Genomic DNA, 21,119 nt, shown 5'->3' on the forward strand with positions numbered 1-21,119 from the left:
TACCTAAATTAAAGGGATCCACAAATCAAGCAATAAATTTATGACACTAATTTACCATAATTAATAATATATACATTCATAATAATTAATAATCAACCAATAATCATACTGTAGCATGTAATCAAATTAAGAAAAGTCACCAAATGCCCCTTCATGGACACATTCTTAATATACAATACAACCACACCTTATTTACATCATCACACAAAGACAATACATGCTCTTGTTCACATCTGTCATCATTCGTGAAAACAACCAAGATTTTAAGAGCCATACCTCACAATTTACAGCAAAAATGCTCTCATGGATAAATATACTACACATTAAGTTGATGTGTCAACATAATGCCCCTCTTAGCAACAGAGTGAGCAGCTTTGATTGCTCCAAAGCCACTTTTTAACTTCAAATTTTCTATTTCTTTTGTTATAACGTGGAGAAGGCTAATTGGTCTGTACTTGTTGATGTCTTCTTTATTTCCTGCTTCATGGATTTAATTATAGTAGCAGTTTCTCGACGTGGTAGGGAAAGTGTTTTCCGTTATTGATTTATTTATCAATTGTTGTTATACGAGCAATAATACAATCCTTATACATTTTTAGGAAGATAGTGTCCAACCCGTATATATATCTCTAGATCGTGAGTCTGATAATGCAGCGAAGATTTTGTTTAACTTTGTTTCATTTGTTAATTCTAAAATTATTCCATCCTGAATAAATGACAATTATTTGCACTGATTTTGAGGGACTTTTTATTCAGGGTTTGTACAGACTGGATGAAATGTTCATTAAAAGTATTACTTATGTCCAGACTGTCTGCAATAGTAGCGCCATTGATATTTAATGTTATAGTGTTGTTTCTTGTTTGCTCTCTTCCCGTAAGTTTGTACATGGTTTTCCATAACTGTCTAATGTTCCCTTTTGCAGCTTTGATTTATTCTAAGTGAAAGTCAGCCTTAGACTTCCGCATAAACATTGTAACTTTGTTCCTCAAAACTTTTAAAATCATACGATCTGTATTTAGACCTGTTTTAATTGCTCTTATGAGAGCTGAGTCCTCATGTCTTATTAGAATCCAAATTGTTTTATTAATCCAATGGTATTTTTATTTTAGCACTCTTCTTTCTGGTTTTGTATTAGTGTATTTACAGATGATCTCTTTGATTTTTGTCATCCAATTGTAATTCTAGTAGGGCTGCTTATCCTTTGTATCATGTAGAAGCCGTTTATAATATCCTTAAGTTTCTTTCTACGTGTTTTATTTAACCAGTGCAGATTAACGTCCCCCATGACGTTACTTCTTTCATACTATGCTGTTTGAGGATGTCTGAAAATGAATCGAGAAAAATGTCTTTAGCTGTGGTCGGTCGGTATACTACAATTACCTTGAAATACATTTCTGAGGAAAATGTGATTTTGATTTCAACATACTCAAATTGATCTACTTTTAATGTTTTCCCTTTCATAAATCATAATTCCTCCCCCCTTTGTCGCTCGATCTGTTTTTTCTGTAATCTTGTCCCCCGGGACGTTAATTAGAACAAAAGGTGTTGTGGGTTTTAACCATGTCTCTGATAGACAAGGTATCCCAGATTATAGTCTGACATTAACTGCTGTATTTGTTCAGTATGTTTCCTGTGGTAGAAAGTTTAATGATGCGGACACGTTTGTTACTGAATACTTTCTACAGACTTCTGTCTCTAAGCGACTTTGTGTATGTAATAAGCAACTGTAATTATTTGATATGCTTAAATGTATTATTTTAGCTCAGCAGTTGTGTAGCTGCTAGCTCCTTGTAGCCTACAGCAGGAATGTCCAAATTGCAGCCAATAGCTATGTTTTTAACAGACAACCGAAATAATTAAAATGTGGTATTTGCGTATCGGTCCAATCAGCGGCAGCTACGCCCTGTTTTAATCATTCGACCTAAATCTTTGGTTTCGTAGGCAGGACAGAGGACAAGGGAACAATGTGGGACAGCAATTGTCCATCTTATACCATGCTTATTGTTGTAAGGATAGTTCACATGAGCGGCCATACCTTGAGTCCCACCATATATAAGAGTCAAAAGGCTCCTATTATGAGTCGTCTAATTGGTGATCATACACTTTGGCGGTTTGGGTGGCAGGACACACGGACGCACCTCAGTCAGCCAGTGCTAGGACAGTTGGAGCAGTCCCCGTCCTCCATTCGTTCCTGGGAGGCGTCCCCAGTAATTGTCAGCTGATGTCGTGCTGTCAGGCAACATCAGGAAGTTCCTTCTGTGCGGTATTGAATTGTCAGGGCACAGTTCGTAAGCAGGTCATTACAAGGTGTGTGCAGGTTGACCACAAAGGAATGCTTCAAAGATTGTGTTCAACATTGTCCGTTGACACTTATGTCCAGCAGGGGTCTGTTTGTATCCTGCTGTTCGTCCTGCTGTGGGCGTCCTCTGTCACACCTGTATTTTTTGTGAGCATGTTCTGGCTACAACTTTGGAGCTTGTCTTGTTCAGAAAAGTTGGCAGTCCCCCGGCTGCATAACAGTTTCCACCCTAGCTTGACCTAGGACAACCGCGACTACCACCCATGTCCGTCTGTATGGTTTTACGTTTTGTTGAGGTTTTTTCTCTCCAGAATTTGGAACTCAAAACATGTACACCCATCGTTTTCATATCCTCTCGGTTAGTTCAATTTTGCATATCACGTTTTAAAATCACAGTCTTAACTATCCCATTAAACGTTAATCAATAACCCTAATTCAAAGATTATACGTACTACTTCATGTGTATTTAAGTACCCTTTTAATTCACTTAAAGATTATCTATAAGTTAATTAAGTTAACTATCATTTGTCTATCAGTAGGTTCGAGCAAGCTGTCATGCTTGCACTCTGACCTCCCGTCGTGCGTGATATTCTACAAAACAAAAGAATGTTGTTGTTTTTTTCGTTTCTCCATCTTCTCTTTCACACTAGTCACAACATGCACACACACACATTGTTTGGTGCCAGCTGTCCTGATATCGCAGCACAAACACTCACAAGGCCATGCGCTAAACCACACTTCTCGTTCTTTTTTTTGGTTTTTTTTTACACTTTACATATCGGCTCTTATTCTAATTATTAATGTAGGCTGTTATTGGTAATTATTATAATTATTATTATAGATTTGGTGTGCCTCCTTCATTTATTTTATGTTATGCCATTATCTTCTTTTAGCTCACCATCCAGAAGTATGGTGTAATGCAATGTCTACATAAAAATAAATTACTCCAAATTAAAAATGTCAGACTACACTTTAAAGTTACCCGACTTAAACTGACTTTTATTAAATTAATTTCCAAACTCATTTCATTCGAAATCCAATGGGGTTTCCCCGCACAGGTTCGAATCCTGTTCGTGACGCCAATTTGTGTAGTGGATTGTCCGAAGCTTAAGCAGGCAACAAAAGTAGTTTAGTACAACAAATGTATTTACCCATTATCAGAAGTGCAGGTTGAATTAAGTTGTCCGTGCAATCAGACAAAATGTACTCCAGAGCACACAAGACACACACAAGCCAAAATCTCTCCCTAGTCCCGGTCTTCTGCCATTTTTTATATGTCTCTTGTGCGTCACTGTGTTTATCTCGTGCGTCATGATTGTTTTTGTAACATCCTTGGACTCCCCAATCATACCCAAACAACCAAAACATTCTGTAGACAGGTTGGCACGACTTAATATTCACTTTTGTCCCACACTCGGGGACACAGAATAGAAGAGACATCAAATGAGCATACATTCTTGACAGACATGAAATATAGGTCAAATATCAGAAATTCAACGACAGTCTCTGGCTGATGGTCGCTATCGCTGGCGTCATGACCAGGTACTCAAAGCAGTTGCTGAGAGCATAGCCTCAGCCATCAGCACCAGCAAGCAACATCTTGCGCCAAAGAAGGCAATGTCATTTATCAAAGCTGGAGAGAGACCTCGTGCACGTCCAAAGACAACAACAGGACTCCTTCACACAGCCCCTGATTGGCAGCTACACGTTGACCTGGGAAAAGAACTGCGGTTCCCCCAGCACATTGTAAAAACATCTCAACGGCCAGGCATGATCATCATCTCGGAGGCTTCGAAACACCTCATCATGCTGCAACTAACAGTGCCTTGGGAGGAGCGGATAGAGGAAGCCAACAAAAGGAAACGTGCCAAGTATCAGGAACTGGTGGAGGACTGCAGGGGGAGGGGCTGGAGGACTTTCTATGAGCCTATAGAAGTTGGCTGCCGTGGCTTTGCAGGACGCTCCCTCTGCAAAGACTTGGCCGATTGGGAGTCACAGGGGCGGCCAAAAGGAGGGCCATTCAATCCCAAAGTGAAGCGGCAGAGAAAGCCACGAGGTGGTTGTGGCTGAAAAGGGCAGATCCGTGGGTTGCTACTGGGACACAAGCAGAGACTTGATCACCCCGGCTGGGTCGCCTGGACGAGGGTGTCTGATGTTGCGAGACCCTAAACAGCCGATGAATCCAGGATACATCACTGATGATGTGTCCCAGTGCATCCAGGAGATGTATCTTTCAAGTATTAGTCCTGCACTTGGAATGCTAGACTGCTTCATCCCAAGTGCAGGACTAATAGACTAAAAAACTCCTTTGTTCCACACGCCATCAGACTGTACAACTCCTCTCTGGGGGGCAGGGCGTGTACTAGGATGACAGGGGATGCAAAACAATAAGAATACGGAAATAAACTGCAACAAAAAACAATGCAAGACATTTTCATAACATGGTCACTACTGCCTAGTTTCTCTTGTTATATTCCTATTTTTACTGTTATATTTGTATTGTTATTGTTGCTTTTTATTTTGATTCTGTCTATTAGCCCCCCAATCTTTACCCCTCAAAGCCCTCATTGTCACCGCCTGCTGCCACCTTGTGGTTTGTATGCTCAGTTTTCCTTGTTGGTGCAGCAGACCTGGTTCTTACTTTTTGTCTTCCTCAGAGTTCCTGTGTTTCCCTGTGGGCGGAGCTGCAAGACGTGCACAGCTGTGTCTAATCTACCAGCACTATTTAAGCAGCACCTGGTCGGCTGGATGGCACTCGGCTATTCCACTCCTTGACTAATTGTCTGAAGACTCCTATACTCCTTGTATTTTTTCCTACGTACCATCTTGGCTATTTCCAGTGCCATCCAGCTTGGTGTGTACGTTGATAGTTTGCACGTCTTGCAACTCCGACCCCAGTTTAGTTAGTTTGTATATTAGCTTTTGTTCTTTTTATCACGGTGCTCTTTTTGCACCGTCGCTTTTTGTTGTATTCTATTTTTGGATCATTGTTGTGATTGCTACTTTTGTTAAGTAAAGAACTATTTACTCTCAATTCCATCTGCATCCTTGGGTTCCTCTGTTCCACATGTAATTGAATTGTGACACTCATTATATTTTACACCTTTTTACATTTCTCCACTATTTTACTCATGTTTTTTTGATTTATTGAAACTTTTATTAGTGGATTGCACAGTACAGTACATATTCCGTACAATTGACCACTAAATGGTGACACCCGAATAAGTTTTTCAACTTGTTTAAGTCGGGGTCCACGTAAATCAATTCATGGTACAAGTATATACTATCAGCATGTGGTTGACCAGTTCATATATTTATCAAACCATATTCTCAAATATTTAACGACTTGTACCTCATCTATATTTTCTAGATAAAGTTTAATTTGGAGCTTGTTTTGAACCTTCCTCTTCGTAAAATTCATGACTTTAATTTTCCCAACAGAGAATCTTAAACCCCAAGCTGTTCCCCATTCTTGAACATTATTTACCACTTTTTGAATCTTCTTTTCTCTATGATGTGTATTTCTACCTCTCTTCCACATCACTCCATCATCACAAACAGTGCCACCTCCACTAATCCTTCCACTTCACTAAACACTTCATTTATCATTATTGACAACAGTACTGGACTTATTATACTGACTTTGGAGGGCAAGAAGGAGACTTTTGCAGGGCGATCTCGGAGCCTATTGTTGGTCAGCAGAACAGGGACTTGAATGAAAGTCTGATGTTCTTACGACGGAGCAATTCTGGATTTCTTCACAACACGTAAAAATACATAAAAAGAAGCAAAATGCTTCTGGCAAAATTCTGCTTGCATATTTGACCCCGTTCTTGGAAATACTGGTAGATTTGATTGAAATGTGTTGCTCTCTTGGCAGAGCCAGTTCAAAGCATTGTTCTCAGATGTTTAGCAGGGTTAAGGTCGAATCTCTGGAACAGACATTCCAGAAACCTGCCTGAAACTCTTTGAAAGCAGTTTTTTATGTGTGTTTAATATTGTTGTCTTGTTGGAAAACCTGCTTGTGTACAAAGATCAGCCTTTTCACTGTTGATTGGAGGTGAGGCAAAGTCTCATCTGACCAGTAAACTTTTGTCCCAAAAACTGTTTGAACGTGTGGGTGTCTTATAAGTAAATCCTTCTTAGAGTTGGCAACTTGGGGACAGGGGCTTCTTTCTTGGTCTGCACCCTCTCAGTCTATGACCGTGTAAAACTGCTTTGAGTTGAAGCACTTGGTGGGCCTGGGGTTTGACAGTTTCCAGCCTGTGACTAAACATCCATCCATCCATGTTCTACTGCTTATCCTTCTAGGTTTGAGGTTCTCGGTCACATGACTAAAGCTATTGACAATTGAAATGCTATTTATGAGGCAATGACAAGTACTTTATTGACGTTCCCTTAAACTAAAGCGCTTGTCAGCACGGACTGACAGACGTGGCATAAGTTTTCAATGCCGAGGACAAACAGTCAGCTTGGCTGGATGTTGAATGTCTGTTGAATATCCAACTTGAAACTAACTTAACCTCCGTTCGACACTTGGTGATCACTCCAGCAGCACTGAGAGCAGGCTAAGCTGAACTACCTTTAGGTAAATGTTGCAGTTGTCAATACCAACAAAGAAATGGACTCAAAAAACGCTACAAAGTAGATAAAGTAAGGCTCCACTTTTCCAAAAGTTGTGCTAGCTTGATGCTAATATACATTGGCTTTCCTTTTGACATGCTACTGATTAGCATTATCAATTTCTCATGACGTTAACACCCCCAAATTAGTTAATGAAAACTATAACTAAGATGCACGTTACAATCAAACAGCTGGTGTGTAATAAATACAATATTTACAGAATTAACACTTTATTGGGCGCAACAAAAACACTATAAATTTACACTACTTCCATCTGACTTATTGGAATTGCAACTGTAAATAAACTTACTTGTAAAATATACTATAGTAATAATAACAAAAAAAAAGATGTATCAACTGGACAGCAGTTATCAATAATAAGCTCATTTTTAAATGTTGCAATAAAAAGTGAGATTTAATTACCACAAACAATTAATATTATTAACACACACAAAAGTACCGAAAAGTGGTACAGTTGAGGACTGGTATCAATTTCGAAAATGTGTAACGTATCGGTTGAAATGTGAACGGTACCCATCCCTACCAGCAAGTGTTGTAGTACTGGAAATTATTTTACAAACACAACCTCATCACACACAATACTCCACTATGGAATTGTTGCTATAATACAATGAGAAACCAATCTATCTTTGTACAGCAATGGTTTGAAAAAGGCATTTGGTCGCTGATGCACTTATTGAGTGATAAAAGTATTTTATCATTAGAAGATTTCATTGTTTAGTACTGTCATGTACTGTTTTGTCATGTCCGAGCCACCGTAGCCTGTGTTCAGTGTGTGACGTCACAAGAGCGAGGGAGAGTTTGGACTCTTAAAGTTGTTAATAAACGGGAGCGATCCGAGGCATTGAGTTGAAATGTGTTGCCTGATTATTATTAAATTAAGACACCTAAATAAGCATATAGGTGAAACCGAGGACATAACAAGTACGACCTGCAAATAAACAAAAATTAATTTTGAAATTATGAAAGGCTTTCGCTCAAAATATTCTAAATACGGCATATCATCTTTTTCAGAACTCTGACTATAGAACTCCTGAACTTTCTGGGCTTTTGGTGGCTGGACACAATATCACAGATATCAAACTCTAAAATTAAACAATTCTTTATTTTTTTTTTTTCATGACCTGTATTTTCTTTGGAACAAAAATAAACAAAACAAATAAAAATATCCTGAAACTTACCATTCAGCCAAGGACAAAGGAAACATTTTTTTTTAAATTTCCAAAATGTACTCTTTTAAATACAAACCCCGATTCCATATGAGTTGGGAAATTGTGTTAGATGTAAATATAAACGGAATACAATGATTTTCAAATCATTTTCAACCCATATTCAGTTGAATATGCTACAAAGACAAAATATTTGATGTTCAAACTGATAAACTTTTTTTTTTTTGCAAATACTCATTAACTTTAGAATTTGATGCCAGCAACACGTGACAAAGAAGTTGGGAAAGGTGGCAATAAATACTGATAAAGTTGAGGAATGCTCATCAAACACTTATTTGGAACATCCCACAGGTGTGCAGGCTAATTGGGAACAGGTGGGTGCCATGATTGGGTATAAAAACAGCTTCCCAAAAAATGCTCAGTCTTTCACAAGAAAGGATGGGGCAAGGTACACCCCTGCGTGAGCAAATAGTCAAACAGTTTAAGAACAACGTTTCTCAAAGTGCAATTGCAAGAAATTCAGGGATTTCACCATCTACGGTCCATAATATCATCAAAAGGTTCAGAGAATCTGGAGAAATCACTCCACGAAAGCGGCATGGCCGGAAACCAACATTGAATGACCGTGACCTTCGATCCCTCAGACGGCACTGTATCAAAAACCGACATCAATCTCTAAAGGATATCACCACATGGGCTCAGGAACACTTCAGAAAACCACTGTCACTAAATACAGTTGGTCGCTACATCTGTAAGTGCAAGTTAAAGCTCTACTATGCAAAGCGAAAGCCATTTATCAACAACATCCAGAAACGCCGCCGGCTTCGCTGGGCCCGAGATCATCTAAGATGGACTGATACAAAGTGGAAAAGTGTTCTGTTGTCTGACGAGTCCACATTTCAAATTGTTTTTGGAAATATTCGACATCGTGTCATCCGGACCAAAGGGGAAGCAAACCATCCAGACTGTTATCGACGCAAAGTTGAAAAGCCAGCATGTGTGATGGTATGGGGGTGTATTAGTGCCCAAGGCATGGGTAACTTACACATCGGTGAAGGCACCATTAATGCTGAAAGGTACATACAGGTTTTGGAACAACATATGCTGCCATCTAAGCGCCGTCTTTTTCATGGACGCCCCTGCTTATTTCAGCAAGACAATGCCAAGCCACATTCAGCACGTGTTACAACAGCGTGGCTTCGTAAAAAAAGAGTGCGGGTACTTTCCTGGCCCTTGCTCATCTTTCAGTGTTTTCTTCATCTTTGAAGACACAAGTTTCTGTCTCTTTCTTAGCTGACTTAGCAGCTGAAGTAGTTTCAACAATGAGTTTTACAGAATTATTAGCGTTGTATTCCTTGTACTATTTGACAGGAGCACCCCAGCTGTCTTCTCCAGAGAGGGAAAAGTCTGAGGACACCTCTGAGCCCCACCTGTCATGACGGTCATCTGAGGCTTGGTGTCATCCAGGTTGAGGAAACGATAGTTGACGTCATAGCTTTTTAAATTTCTCCTCCTTGGTGGTCTTCTCCTTGTCAACTTTCAGATGTTTCGATGTACCAAAGCCATCAATATGCTTGTTCCTTTCTTCCTTAATTTTATGTTTCTACTTCTTCTTTTTGTCCTTCATTCGATCACTGATGACACCGGTTGCTTTATCCTTTTTGGACATCTCTTTTTCGAATTCCAATGTCTTATCAAAATCATCTTCGCCATCTCCTTTGCCGCCGTACGGGAATGTGTAAGGATCAGCCTCTAAGGGCATTGGCTCTTTGTCAAAAGGTAAGCTTCCCCTCCGACCATACAGGTCTCTGATTTTCTCCGTTTTGTCACGTTTATCTCCTTTGTCCTTCTTGACCTTTTCTTTATCTTTGTCATGGCTTTTTTTGGAAGAAGAAGAGGAGGAATGCCGATGTCTTTCTTTCTCTCTGAACTTATCCTGAGGTGTGACTATAGAAAGAGAGTCCCTCCTGTCGTCAGAGACATCTGTAAGGCTGATTGAGTCATAGCAACTTGTGAGGATGGGTTCATGACCCTTGTCAGTGAAACTATCAGATGAAATTTCACTGTTCTTGTCATTAGTATCATCCTTGTAATCGTTCATTGCTGCTTCTTCCAATTTTTTCAGGAGGGATTTTTCATTCTCACCACTGCCTTTTGATGGTTTTCTTTCCTTGGAATTGTCCATCTTGTCTTTATATTTACGTTTCGTGAGATGCAGTGTACGTTATTTTACCCTATGATAATTATCAGGCATGACTTTGTCTTTATCCCGGAAAGGCAGTGGCAGAGGATCGTGACCATCTTTAAGAAACACTGAACTTGAGGCGATCTCCATAAAACATTTATCCTCAACTGATATCTCATTTTTCTCCTCATAAATGTTCTCAGAGAAATCCTGGTTATATTGTCTGATGAGGAGGTCCTTCAGCTCAATTACTGAGATTATGTTAGTTGACACTGCAAGAAGCCCAGCATGTTCTGTAGCACTACAACTGAGTGGTCCAGTTACCACCCATCCCAGTACGGTTTGGACTGCATATGGTCCATTTTTTTGACTGTTTATTATATTCCATGGCTCCATTGCCCGAGGAACATCAGTCCCAATAAGAAGTTCAATGTCTGCCTCAATTTCATTTGTTCGCAAAATAGTTTCTGTTTTGCGTCCTTTCACATTCAGTTGGTCCATTACATTCTCCGTGCAAAATGTTGCTGTGCTGCCTGGATCGAGGAAGGCATAGGTCTGAACATACCTGTTCCCTTTTCCCGCCTTAACTCTGACTGGCACAATTGCAAGTGCACAGTCTTTCCCGGCCCCGGTTGCATCACCGGCTGAAACAAGAGCACTGCTTATAGGGGTTTCTTCTGTCTCAGCAGTGGGCTTTGCTAGATTTTCCTGCCTTGGGCCTTTATCACTTGAAATATGAAGTACAGTAGGATGTTTCATTTTGCAAACATGACACATCAATCTTCTTTTACAATGTTTGCTTAGATTACCTTTTAGTAGGCAACCAAAACAATAACCGTGCCTTCTTAAAAATTCAACCTTTTTGTCATGTGACTGTGTTTTGAATTGTGAGCAGTCTATCAGAGCATGTTTGCCATGACAATATCCACATGAAGGGATGATACCATTGGGTGTGGTTTGAGCAGGTTGTTGGGGAACAGATGATTGTTTTACAGTGCATCCTGCTGGCTCTGCATTCACAGCTACTGAAGTAGCAAAGCTGCTGTTTCTGCTTCTGATTGGTTTTAGTTCACTTGTGCTTCTTAGAAGAAGCCTTTTCGTTGTTATTTGGTCCTGAATATCTCCAAACAACGGATCCAAAAGCATCTTGGCATGGTTTTCCACAAAATCCACAAAGTTGTTGAATGTGATTCTCCTGACAGTTCTCTGTTGTGTCTCATAAGCTGTGCTTTGCCACTTTTCTCTGAGCTTGTAGGGTAGTTTGCATGTAATTAGTCTTAGGTTCGATGGGGTATCAAGCTCCTCCAAATACTGTAAATCTTGCATTACATTACAGCATCCTCTCAAATACAATGCATATGCATGCAGCATTTTCCCATCCTCAGCTTTAATCGCTTTCCAATTCAAGGCTTTTTCCAAGTAAGCTCCCAAAATTTTCATCTAATTTTCAAAGTGGTCTTTTAAGAGGCACCTCGCTTCATTATAGCATCTCCAGCACCGAAAATCAAGTTGAAGAATGGTTGGAAAAGACTGACAAGTCTGGTCTGCCTGGGAAATACAAGTGCTGGATCTACCAGCATGGCCTACTCCAAAGACTTATGTGGCTTCTCACTGTGTACGAAGTGGCCATAACAACAGTTGAAGGGTTGGAGAGGAAGTTCAACAAGCATCTTCGTAAATGGTTGGGAATACCCCCAAGCTTTACATCTACGGGGCTCCACATAAGGTCGGGTCAGCTCCAGCTCCCTCTGTCTTCAGTTGTGGAGGAGTTTAAAGTCGCAAAATGCAGACTTTCCCTGACGTATAGGGACTCCCAAGATCAACTCATCAGGGAAGCTGGAATAAGAACAAGATCTGGCAGGAAATGGGCCGCCAGCACTGCTGTTACCCAGGCAGAGTCATCTCTCAGGACCAAAGATACCATCGGAAGCCCTTGCACTGGAAGACAGGGTCTAGGAACATCACATTTCCAGCAGTGGTCCAAGTCCACTCCCAGGGAAAAGAGGACCATGATCCAAGATGAAGTTCGAAACCTTGAGGAAGAAGGAAGAATAGCTAAAGCCGTCGAGCTCGCAACCCAAGGTGCCTGGACAAGGTGGAACCTTCCCAAGAGGACCGTGACGTGGAGTGAACTGTGGAGGCTGGAGCCGTTTCGTATCTCGTTTCTGCTCCGAGCAGTATACGACACCCTGCCGACCCCAGTCAACTTGCATAGGTGGGGAATGAGGGAGGACCCGCTGTGCAGGTTGTGTGGCGGTCAAGGAACTATGGCGCACATTCTTTCTGGGTGCAAAACAGCATTGACCCAGGGAAGATACAGGTGGCGCCATGACAGGGTGTTGGCAATGCTCGCAGACATCTTAGAGCAAGAGAGGAGAAAGAAACACCCGGCCAAAACTAAGCCACTGCTGAGCATGATCACCTTCGTGAAAGAGGGTCATAGACCAGTTATCCAAGGCCAAGCCAAGCAAAACTTCCTGCAGTTGGCCCAGGGTTGGGAGATGGAGGTCGACCTGGGGAAGAAGCTCCTCTTCCCAGAGGCGGTACTGTCCACCACTCTAAGACCAGACATAGTTATGTGGTCCCCAGAGGGAAAGAAAATCATCCTGGTGGAACTTACTGTCCCATGGGAGGAGGGATGTGAGGAAGCGGCAGAGAGGAAGAAAACAAAGTACCAACAACTTGTCCAGGACTGCCGGGACAAGGGGTGGATGGCATGGCTGATGACAGTGGAAGTTGGATGTCGAGGATTCCCTGCTCAATCTGTGTGGAATCTGATGACAAAGGTCGGATTGAGAGGTCACTCGAGGAAAACAGCCGTTCGTAGGCTGGGAGAAGCGGCAGAGAGAGCCTCCTGTTGGCTCTGGCATAAAAGAGAGGACAATAGCTGGAAGCCTGGATGAGAGGGGCAGTGATCTGGCCAATCACTGCTGACCCACCAACCGGAGAGTGTTGTGGTTAAGGGTCGAAACACTCGGTGAACGTTGGGGACCACCTGATGACCTCTTGTCCAGGCCAAAGCTTTATCCATTAGAAATGGATTAAAATAGCATCTTTGATGTATTTGCAAACTGAAAATAGCCCCTACAGCTGCGAACCAAGTCTCTTGGCAAACCAAAGGTAAACTGTCTTCAATCAAGTGTTCAAATGCATGGATAAAAGACTGATATGCCAGTGGGTTACCATCAAACACCGAAATCTCTCTTGCTGGTAGTAAAGAAACAATGTGTTTTGCGATGTCACTTTGTCTTTGAATAACCATTTCCAAGTTATCATGAGCAGCATTAATAACCACATTATCTTCTGCAGAGTGATTTATTATTTGAGTCTGATTTACACTCTGGGTCTTGTGTTTTTCAGTTGCGGTTTTGTTTTGAGGTTTATTTAGATCTTCTGATGTGTTGGTGTTCCTTTTAAGTAAAGGTCCGTGGATACTTAAGATGGTTTGTCACACCTGGGTGAAGTCTTGTCTGGGTTTCGTCTGGTTTCATGTTGTCTTGTCATTTGTTGTATTTTGAAATGTTAACTCCCTCTCGTTTCAGATCACTTGCCCTTCCTCCTGTTTCACTGGTCTGATGTCTCTCCTGATTGCCTGATTGTGCCCACCTGTGTCACCCTCCCTCATGTGTATAAATGTCTCTTCCTCCTCTTGTCCTGTGCCAGAGTGTTTCGTATCATCTTGTGCGTACCGCCAGCGTTCCTTTGCCACAGTCCTGTTTACAGCCATTGCCACGTTTTTGTACTTTTTGACCCACGAGAGATCATTTGTTTGTAGACCTTTTGTCAGGTAAGATTAGCTTCCTAGCATTGCCTCTGTTGGAGCGCTTTTTGTTGCATTTTGCATATTGTATTCTACGCACCTTTTTTCCCTCCGCAGCCGGAGCGTTTTGAGTTTATTGATATTTTTTGTTAGTTTAGAGGTCAGGTTAGTTCTGTTTTTGATAGCCTGTTTTGTTTCTCCCTTTTTTGGACCCCTTTCCTTGTTGGAATAAATATCTGTTGCCGAAATCCTGCATCTGTGTCCAGAGTCCTATTCGGGTCGTGACAAAGTGGGGTCTTGGGTATTGCACCGAACTCTATAAAGTCCACATTGCTCTCCATAGTTTCTCTTTCATAGTGAGAATCATAATACTCAGTCATGGGTTCCTGAGCCACCTCATTACTTTCATGAATTAAATCACTTTGAAGTATTCTTATTTTAGCAGTTGATGCTGCGAGCTCTGCTTCCAACTCCATTTGCTCCATCTTTGCTTTAAGCCTTGTTTCCTCCAGTTGTGTGTTTGTCCTTCAGTGCAGCAGCTCGAGCCATTGCAGCAGCGTGTTCCGCTTTGGCCTTTTTTAATTCTGAGGATACTGAGGAAGATCTAGAGGCTTTTGATCAAGTGGCAGACTTGGATTTGTGAGATACATTTGATATGCTGTCCAGTGGTCCAACTTTTGATTGGGCAATTTCTCTTTTCCATATTTCAACATCTTTCATTAAATAATTCAAATGATTTATTCTGGGTTCATACCAGTCATAATAATCATCTTCCTTTTCCTCTTCTGATAAGAATTATTGCACAAAGTTGTGAGCTTTTTTAAATTAATCCACAGCTCCTTTAAATACTTCAAAGTTGATGAGCACTCCTCAACTTTCTCAGTCTTTTTTGCCACTTGTGCCAGCTTTTTTGAAACATGTTGTAGGCATCAAATTCCAAATGAGCTAATATTTGCAAAGAAAATAATGTTTTCCAGTTCTATCGTTAAGTATCTTGTCTTTGTAGTCTATTCAATTGACTATAGGTTGAAAATGATTAGCAAATCATTGTATTTTGTTTTTATTTACGAATTACACAACGTGCCAATTTCACCGTTTTTTTGGTTTTGTAGATTACTGTCAGTTTCAAGTTATACAGTCTAAGACAAGCCCCAGGGGCAACAAGTTTACAGTTTAGTGTTTGAAACAGCCAAAAGTAACAGTCAGTTCAGGAGAAAAATGTTAGCTTGAGGACAATACACGATTAAACAAGGTAATGATTGTCCAAGTTAAACACATTACCGAGTCTGTGACAACTGATGTCAGGATTCTACCAAGAACGTAAGCAAATCTGGGACACTATTTGTGTAGCATAAATGCCACAGATGTCTCATCAGTAAAGACACCATGTCTTTACTGTACATGTCTTGACACCAAGTGTCAAACGTACCCAAGGACTTCCTGGTTGTTGACTTTTGAGGGCAAGCATAAGAATCTAAGAGCCTATCACTGGTCAGCGGAACAGGGACTTAATACAATAAAAACAATGCATGAGCCGAATATATAAATGGTGAACAAACATTACGAAAGTGTTTTTGGTTTCTAGGAAACATGACGACAAAGCTGTTGAATGAAATTTTCCAAGTGAAGAAAAAATAAAAACTGGAAAGCCGGCCATAGTAATGATGAGCAAACAATATGAAGGTGGGTTTGCGGTTTTAGGTCACATGACTTAAGCTACGGACGATCGAAATGTTATCTATGAGCCATTGACAAGTACTCTATTGACGGTCCCTTAAGCGAAAGCACTTGTCAGCACAAGCTGACAGACGCGGCATGAGTTTTCAATGCCAGGGACAAAAAGTCAGTCTGACTGGATGTTGACAACTTGAAACTAACTTCATCACTTGGCAATCACTCCAGCAGCACTGAGAGCGGGCTCAGCCAAACTACCTCCAGGTAATGTTTCATTTGTCAGTGCCAACAAAGAAATTGACTAACAAAAAAACGCATAGGTTAAGTAAGGCCCCACTTTTCCAAAAATGTACTAGCTTGATGCTAATAATAATAATTTGCCTGACACTCCAAACTTGTTTTCTGAAATTTATATTGTTTTGGGGAGGTTGAAAAAGAAAATATAACACAATTTTTTTTTATAACAAAATGGGAGTTTTTGTTTTATCCACAAATCTAAGTTTGTAAAAACAAAACCATCCTTCCACAAACAGTTCAGCCATTTTCTCTCATTTTAATATTGCATAAAGGCAGAGGAGACATACATATAAAACAATCACAACACAATCATCATATTACAAAAGAGAGTGATAAAGATAATTAATACAATTGATTATAGAGACCCAACAAATGATTCATAAAGTCCATCCATCCATTTTCTACCGCTTATTCCCTTCGGGGTCGCGGGGGATTCATAAAGTCACACATTTTAAAATTGTAACAAGCGGTAGAAAATGGATGGATGGATGGATAAAAGACAACTATTCCAATGATGTATAAAGTAAATAATAATATGCTTCCTGAAATGGTCCAGAAGATGTTTCAGATGTGAACCAGTACATATGTATATCATATAAAAGGTGCTAATCTATGGCATCATTAACAATTACAAATAAAAACATGTCACACTTCCATATTCCAAACACCTAGAAAAAAAAACAATATTATGTATAAGAATATTGTATTATGAATATATATACACACATAAAATGTTTATTTTATGTAAAATATGTCTGTTTACTCTCACCTTTTCAGTCAAATTATTCTGTTCAATTTTTAGTAAAAGTACACTGTTACATAATGCATGTACTTGACTGAAAAAAGCACTAAGATGAAATATCTAATCTACAAATGTAGAAGCATATTAAAAAGATTGTTACACAAACAACAATGTCACACGTTATATGTGCTGATGTCAGAAAGTCCAAATTAAAGTCTTGACAGTTTATTTCAAATCCTGCAGTTTCATTTTCCGCTGCAGTTCTCACCAGCACACTTGTGTTTCTTACACTGGTACTTATAAGAGAATCTTTCACCACACACACCACAACTCAACACTTTCTGTCCTGTGTGTTTGGATTGTTCATCAGTGTGTGTTCTCATGTGTACTTTCAAATGTTGACTTTGTACAAAATCTTTACTACAGATTGAACAGATATAGGGTTTTTCACCAGTGTGTGTTCTCGTGTGTCTTTTCAAATGGTGACTTTGTACAAAACCTTTACTACAGATTGAACAGATAAAAGGTTTTACTCCAGTGTGTATTCTTCTGTGATTGTCCACACCTGACCTTTGTGCAAAACCTATACCACAGATTGAACAGATAAAAGGTTTTTCTCCGGTATGTACTCTCATGTGAGATTTCAAACTCTGACTTTTTACAAAACATTTACCACATTCTGAGCAACAAAAAGGCTTTTCTCCACTGTGTGTTATCATGTGTAATTTCATACTCTGACTTGTTACAAAACATTTACCACATTCTGAACAAGAAAAAGGTTTTTCACCAGTGTGTGTTCTCATGTGTACTTTCAAACTATGACTTTTTACAAAACATTTACCACATTCTGAGCAAGTAAAAGGTTTTTCTCCAGTGTGTGTTCTCGTGTGTAATTTCAAACTCTGACTTGCCACAAAACATTTACCACACTCTGAGCAAGTAAAAGGTTTTTCTTTAGTGTGTGTTCTCATGTGTACTTTCAAACTCTTACTTGTTACAAAACATTTACCACATTCTGAGCAAGAAAAGGGTTTTTCTCCAGTGTGTGTTCTCATGTGTAACTTCAAACTCGGACTTGTTACAAAACATTTACCACATTCTGAGCAAGGAAAAGGTTTTTCACCAGTGTGTGTTCTCATGTGACTTTTCAAATGGTGCCTTAGTACAAAACCTGTACTACAGATTGAACAGATAAAAGGTTTTACTCCAGTGTGTATTCTTCTGTGTTTTTCCAAACATGAACTTTGAGCAAAACCTTTACCACAGATTGAACAGATAAAAGGTTTTTCTCCAGTGTGTATTCTCATGTGTCTTTTCAGATAACAATGGTTTTTAAAAGTTTTGTGACAGTGAGAACATTTGAAGCGTTTGTTGTCAGTGTGACATGTCTTATCATCTTTAGAGTCTTCATCATCAGTGTCAGGAGAGTGTGACGTTGTGTCCTCACTATCTGATAGTGGAGCTAAGAGCTTGTCTGCTTGTGATCCTCCACAGTGGTCTCCATCAGCTTCTGTTGTCATGTGTTGTGTTGAGCTGCTGCTTGGAAGCTCCGCCTCTCTCTTGTCCTCACGTTCACCTTTGACCTCATCATCTTCACTCTTCACAGGGACACCAGTCACTGGGAACTGCACCAGTCCTTCAATATAATCTCCTTCCTGACTGATGCTGTGTTCCTCCTCTATTTCTTTAATGTGCGGCGGCTCTTGGTCCTCCTCTTCCTCTTTAAAGTAGGGGGTCAGTGGGTTCTCCTCTTCCTCTTTAATGTGAGGGGTCAGTGGGTTCTCTTGCTCCTTAAAGTGAGCGGTCAGTGGGTCCTCCTCTTCATTTTTGATGCGTAAGATCAGTGGGTCCTCCGCTTGCCCTTTCATGTAAAGGGTCAGTTTAAAACTGTGGGTCTGTGGCGTCTCGTCTTCCTCTTTAATGTGGGGGGGATGTGGTTCCTTCCCTCCCTCTTTAATATGTTGTGAATGTGGCACCTCTTCTTTCTCGTGTATGTGGGGGGACTGTGGTTCCTCCTCCTGCTCATGAGGTAGAGTTTCTTCATCAAGGTCTGCGGGAGAGGAAAAAACAAAAAATCTTTAGAAAAGTCCAGCTTTGCTCAGTCACATGAGACATTGTCCTGCACCAACATATAATCTCACAATCTCATAAATTTCCCATCACAGCAGTCAAGGTACTTCCAGCTGACACATGAAGAAGACCTTCAGGGGAATGCCTTCCCTGGCCAACATCCAATCCACCTTATCATCAAAACATCCTAAAAGTCATTACTGCAATCCTTAATGGTAGATGCCATATGTGAAAGTGTGCTGTTCTCCCTCTGAATAAGTCATACACACACAGGAAATAATGTACCACATGCCAGCCTCCACACAGTAGTACTAGTGACGAGCTCGCCCTGCTGGTGGACAATAATTACAGTGATTTTCACATTCCTCTTTAGAGACATGTCTGCTCTAAAAAAAAAAAAAAGCATGAGCACAATCAACATGTTGGCCAAAAAAGATGAAGGAATTGCGTGTGAATGCTCCAATGCTGAAGTTGAACTGAAATGCTGACAGAATGTAGTATGAATGTAAGAATAGTTTGAATGTTGAAATGGTTTGAATGTTGAAGAGTTTGAACTTCCAGGAAAACTGGAATTTGATTTAGAACTTGGGAAAGTGTTAGTTTGAATGTCCAGGATTAGTGGAATGTGTTGAGGTTGGAATGGTTTAAATAGGTTGAATAAAATGGGAATTATGCAACTTGGAAAAATGTCCCATTCATTTCAATGGGACCTTCCTGGAAATTTGGGAATTTTGGGAAAAGCGGGATTTCTTTGAAAAGGATTTAGAGCATGAATGAGATTAATTGGTTGGTGTTGGAATTGTTCAAATCTGTCAAATTTTTTTGAAGTGGTAACGTTTTTTTATTTGAAAAATGGTATTAAGGAATTTCGTAAAGACCGGGAATTTGTAAAGTTCTTAAACCAACTCGTTTTTTGTCCCGACTAAGAGAAATGTTTTGACAGTGGAAAGGTTGAAATGGGTTGAAAAATATGAAAGCAATAAAGAAGGTTGGAAAAAAACAGGAATTTCTGGAAATTTGTTGAAGCTGGAAAAATGGTTGTTTGAATTTCAAGGATGAATTGAATGTGTTGAAGGTGAAATGGTTTGAATGGGTTGAAAAAATATTGGGATTGTGTCCCTAAAGACTGAGAATTCTAGGAAATCCGGGAATTTTTTAAAATAAGTGTTAAAAGGGAGCACACAATTCCTGAACAGGCTGACTATTTTGAAGTTAGAACTGTTTAAATCGGATGAAAAATGTGGGAGTTGTGGAACTTTCATTTCATTAATTTCAATAGGAATTTCATGGAAATTTGGGAATTTCGGGAGAAACGGGAATTTTTGGGAAAATGCTAAACATTGTGAATGTTCTGAATGAGTGCTGGAATTTTTCAAATCAGTCGGGACATGTTGAAGTAGTACTTTTTTTTTTTTTTTAAATGGTATTATGGAATTCCTGGAATTTCGGGAAAAAAACGGGAATTATTCCAGTTAAGAAAAAAACTTTTGTTTTTTGTCCTGATTAAGAGGAGTGACTTGACGGTAAGCACTTATTTATTCTCGTTTCAAGCTAGTTTAGCGGCTAGCTTAGCTCTTACCTTGCCCGTCCTTTGTGTGTAACATGTTTAGCCTCGTTTGACAGTCCTTCAGTGATAATAATACTTGTAATAAATGTAATTTATTTGCTGCAGTGGAGGATGTTTGAACGTGTGATGTAAGAAGATACAGTTAGCTGTAGTGACAACTAATTCCGGGCAGCACGGTGGAACAGGGGTTAGTGCATGTGCCTCACAATACGAAGGTCCTGACTTCAATCCCGGGCTCAGGATCTTTCTGTGTGGTGTTTGCATGTTCTCCCTGTGACTGCGTGGGTTCCCTCTCACCTCCAAAACATGCACCTGGGGATAGGTTGATTGGCAACACTAAATTGGCCCTAGTGTGTGAATGTTGTCTATCTCTGTTGGCCCTGTGATGAGGTGGCAACTTGTCCAGTGTGCACCCTGCCTTCCGCCTGAATGCAGCTGAGAGAAGCTCCAGCACCCCCCGCGACCCCAAAAGGGACAAGTGGTAGGAAATGGATGGATGAGACAACTAATTCCTCTGGTCGGCGACCTGAACATCTAAAATACAAATCAGCGGGTAAAAATCTGGACGTTTGGGGTTTTTGTCAGCAGAAAAAATTTAATTTCACAATTTTGCGATACAAGAAGACCTGGCAATAATAATAATACTAAATCAGACTTTTAAGGTTTGATGAACATGATGGCCCAGTACAGGGGTCACCAACGCGGCGCCCG

General features: G+C 40.2%; 1 protein-coding gene across 2 annotated transcripts in view; it reads right to left on the reverse strand.

Moving 5' to 3' along the window:
* Nucleotides 1–16,265: 16,265 nt before the first annotated feature.
* Nucleotides 16,266–21,119, reverse strand: part of LOC133664603 (oocyte zinc finger protein XlCOF6-like) — a 175,338-nt gene continuing 170,484 nt past the window's right edge. For both annotated transcript variants that reach the window (XM_062069369.1, XM_062069368.1), the window contains exon 3: nt 16,266–18,821. In XM_062069369.1, coding sequence (XP_061925353.1) covers nt 17,017–18,821 — 1,805 coding nt within the window. In that variant the 3' untranslated portion in view covers nt 16,266–17,016. The remainder of the gene's footprint in view (nt 18,822–21,119) is intronic.

This window comes from Entelurus aequoreus, linkage group LG14, assembly GCF_033978785.1.
Source record: "Entelurus aequoreus isolate RoL-2023_Sb linkage group LG14, RoL_Eaeq_v1.1, whole genome shotgun sequence".
NCBI lineage: Eukaryota > Metazoa > Chordata > Actinopteri > Syngnathiformes > Syngnathidae > Entelurus > Entelurus aequoreus.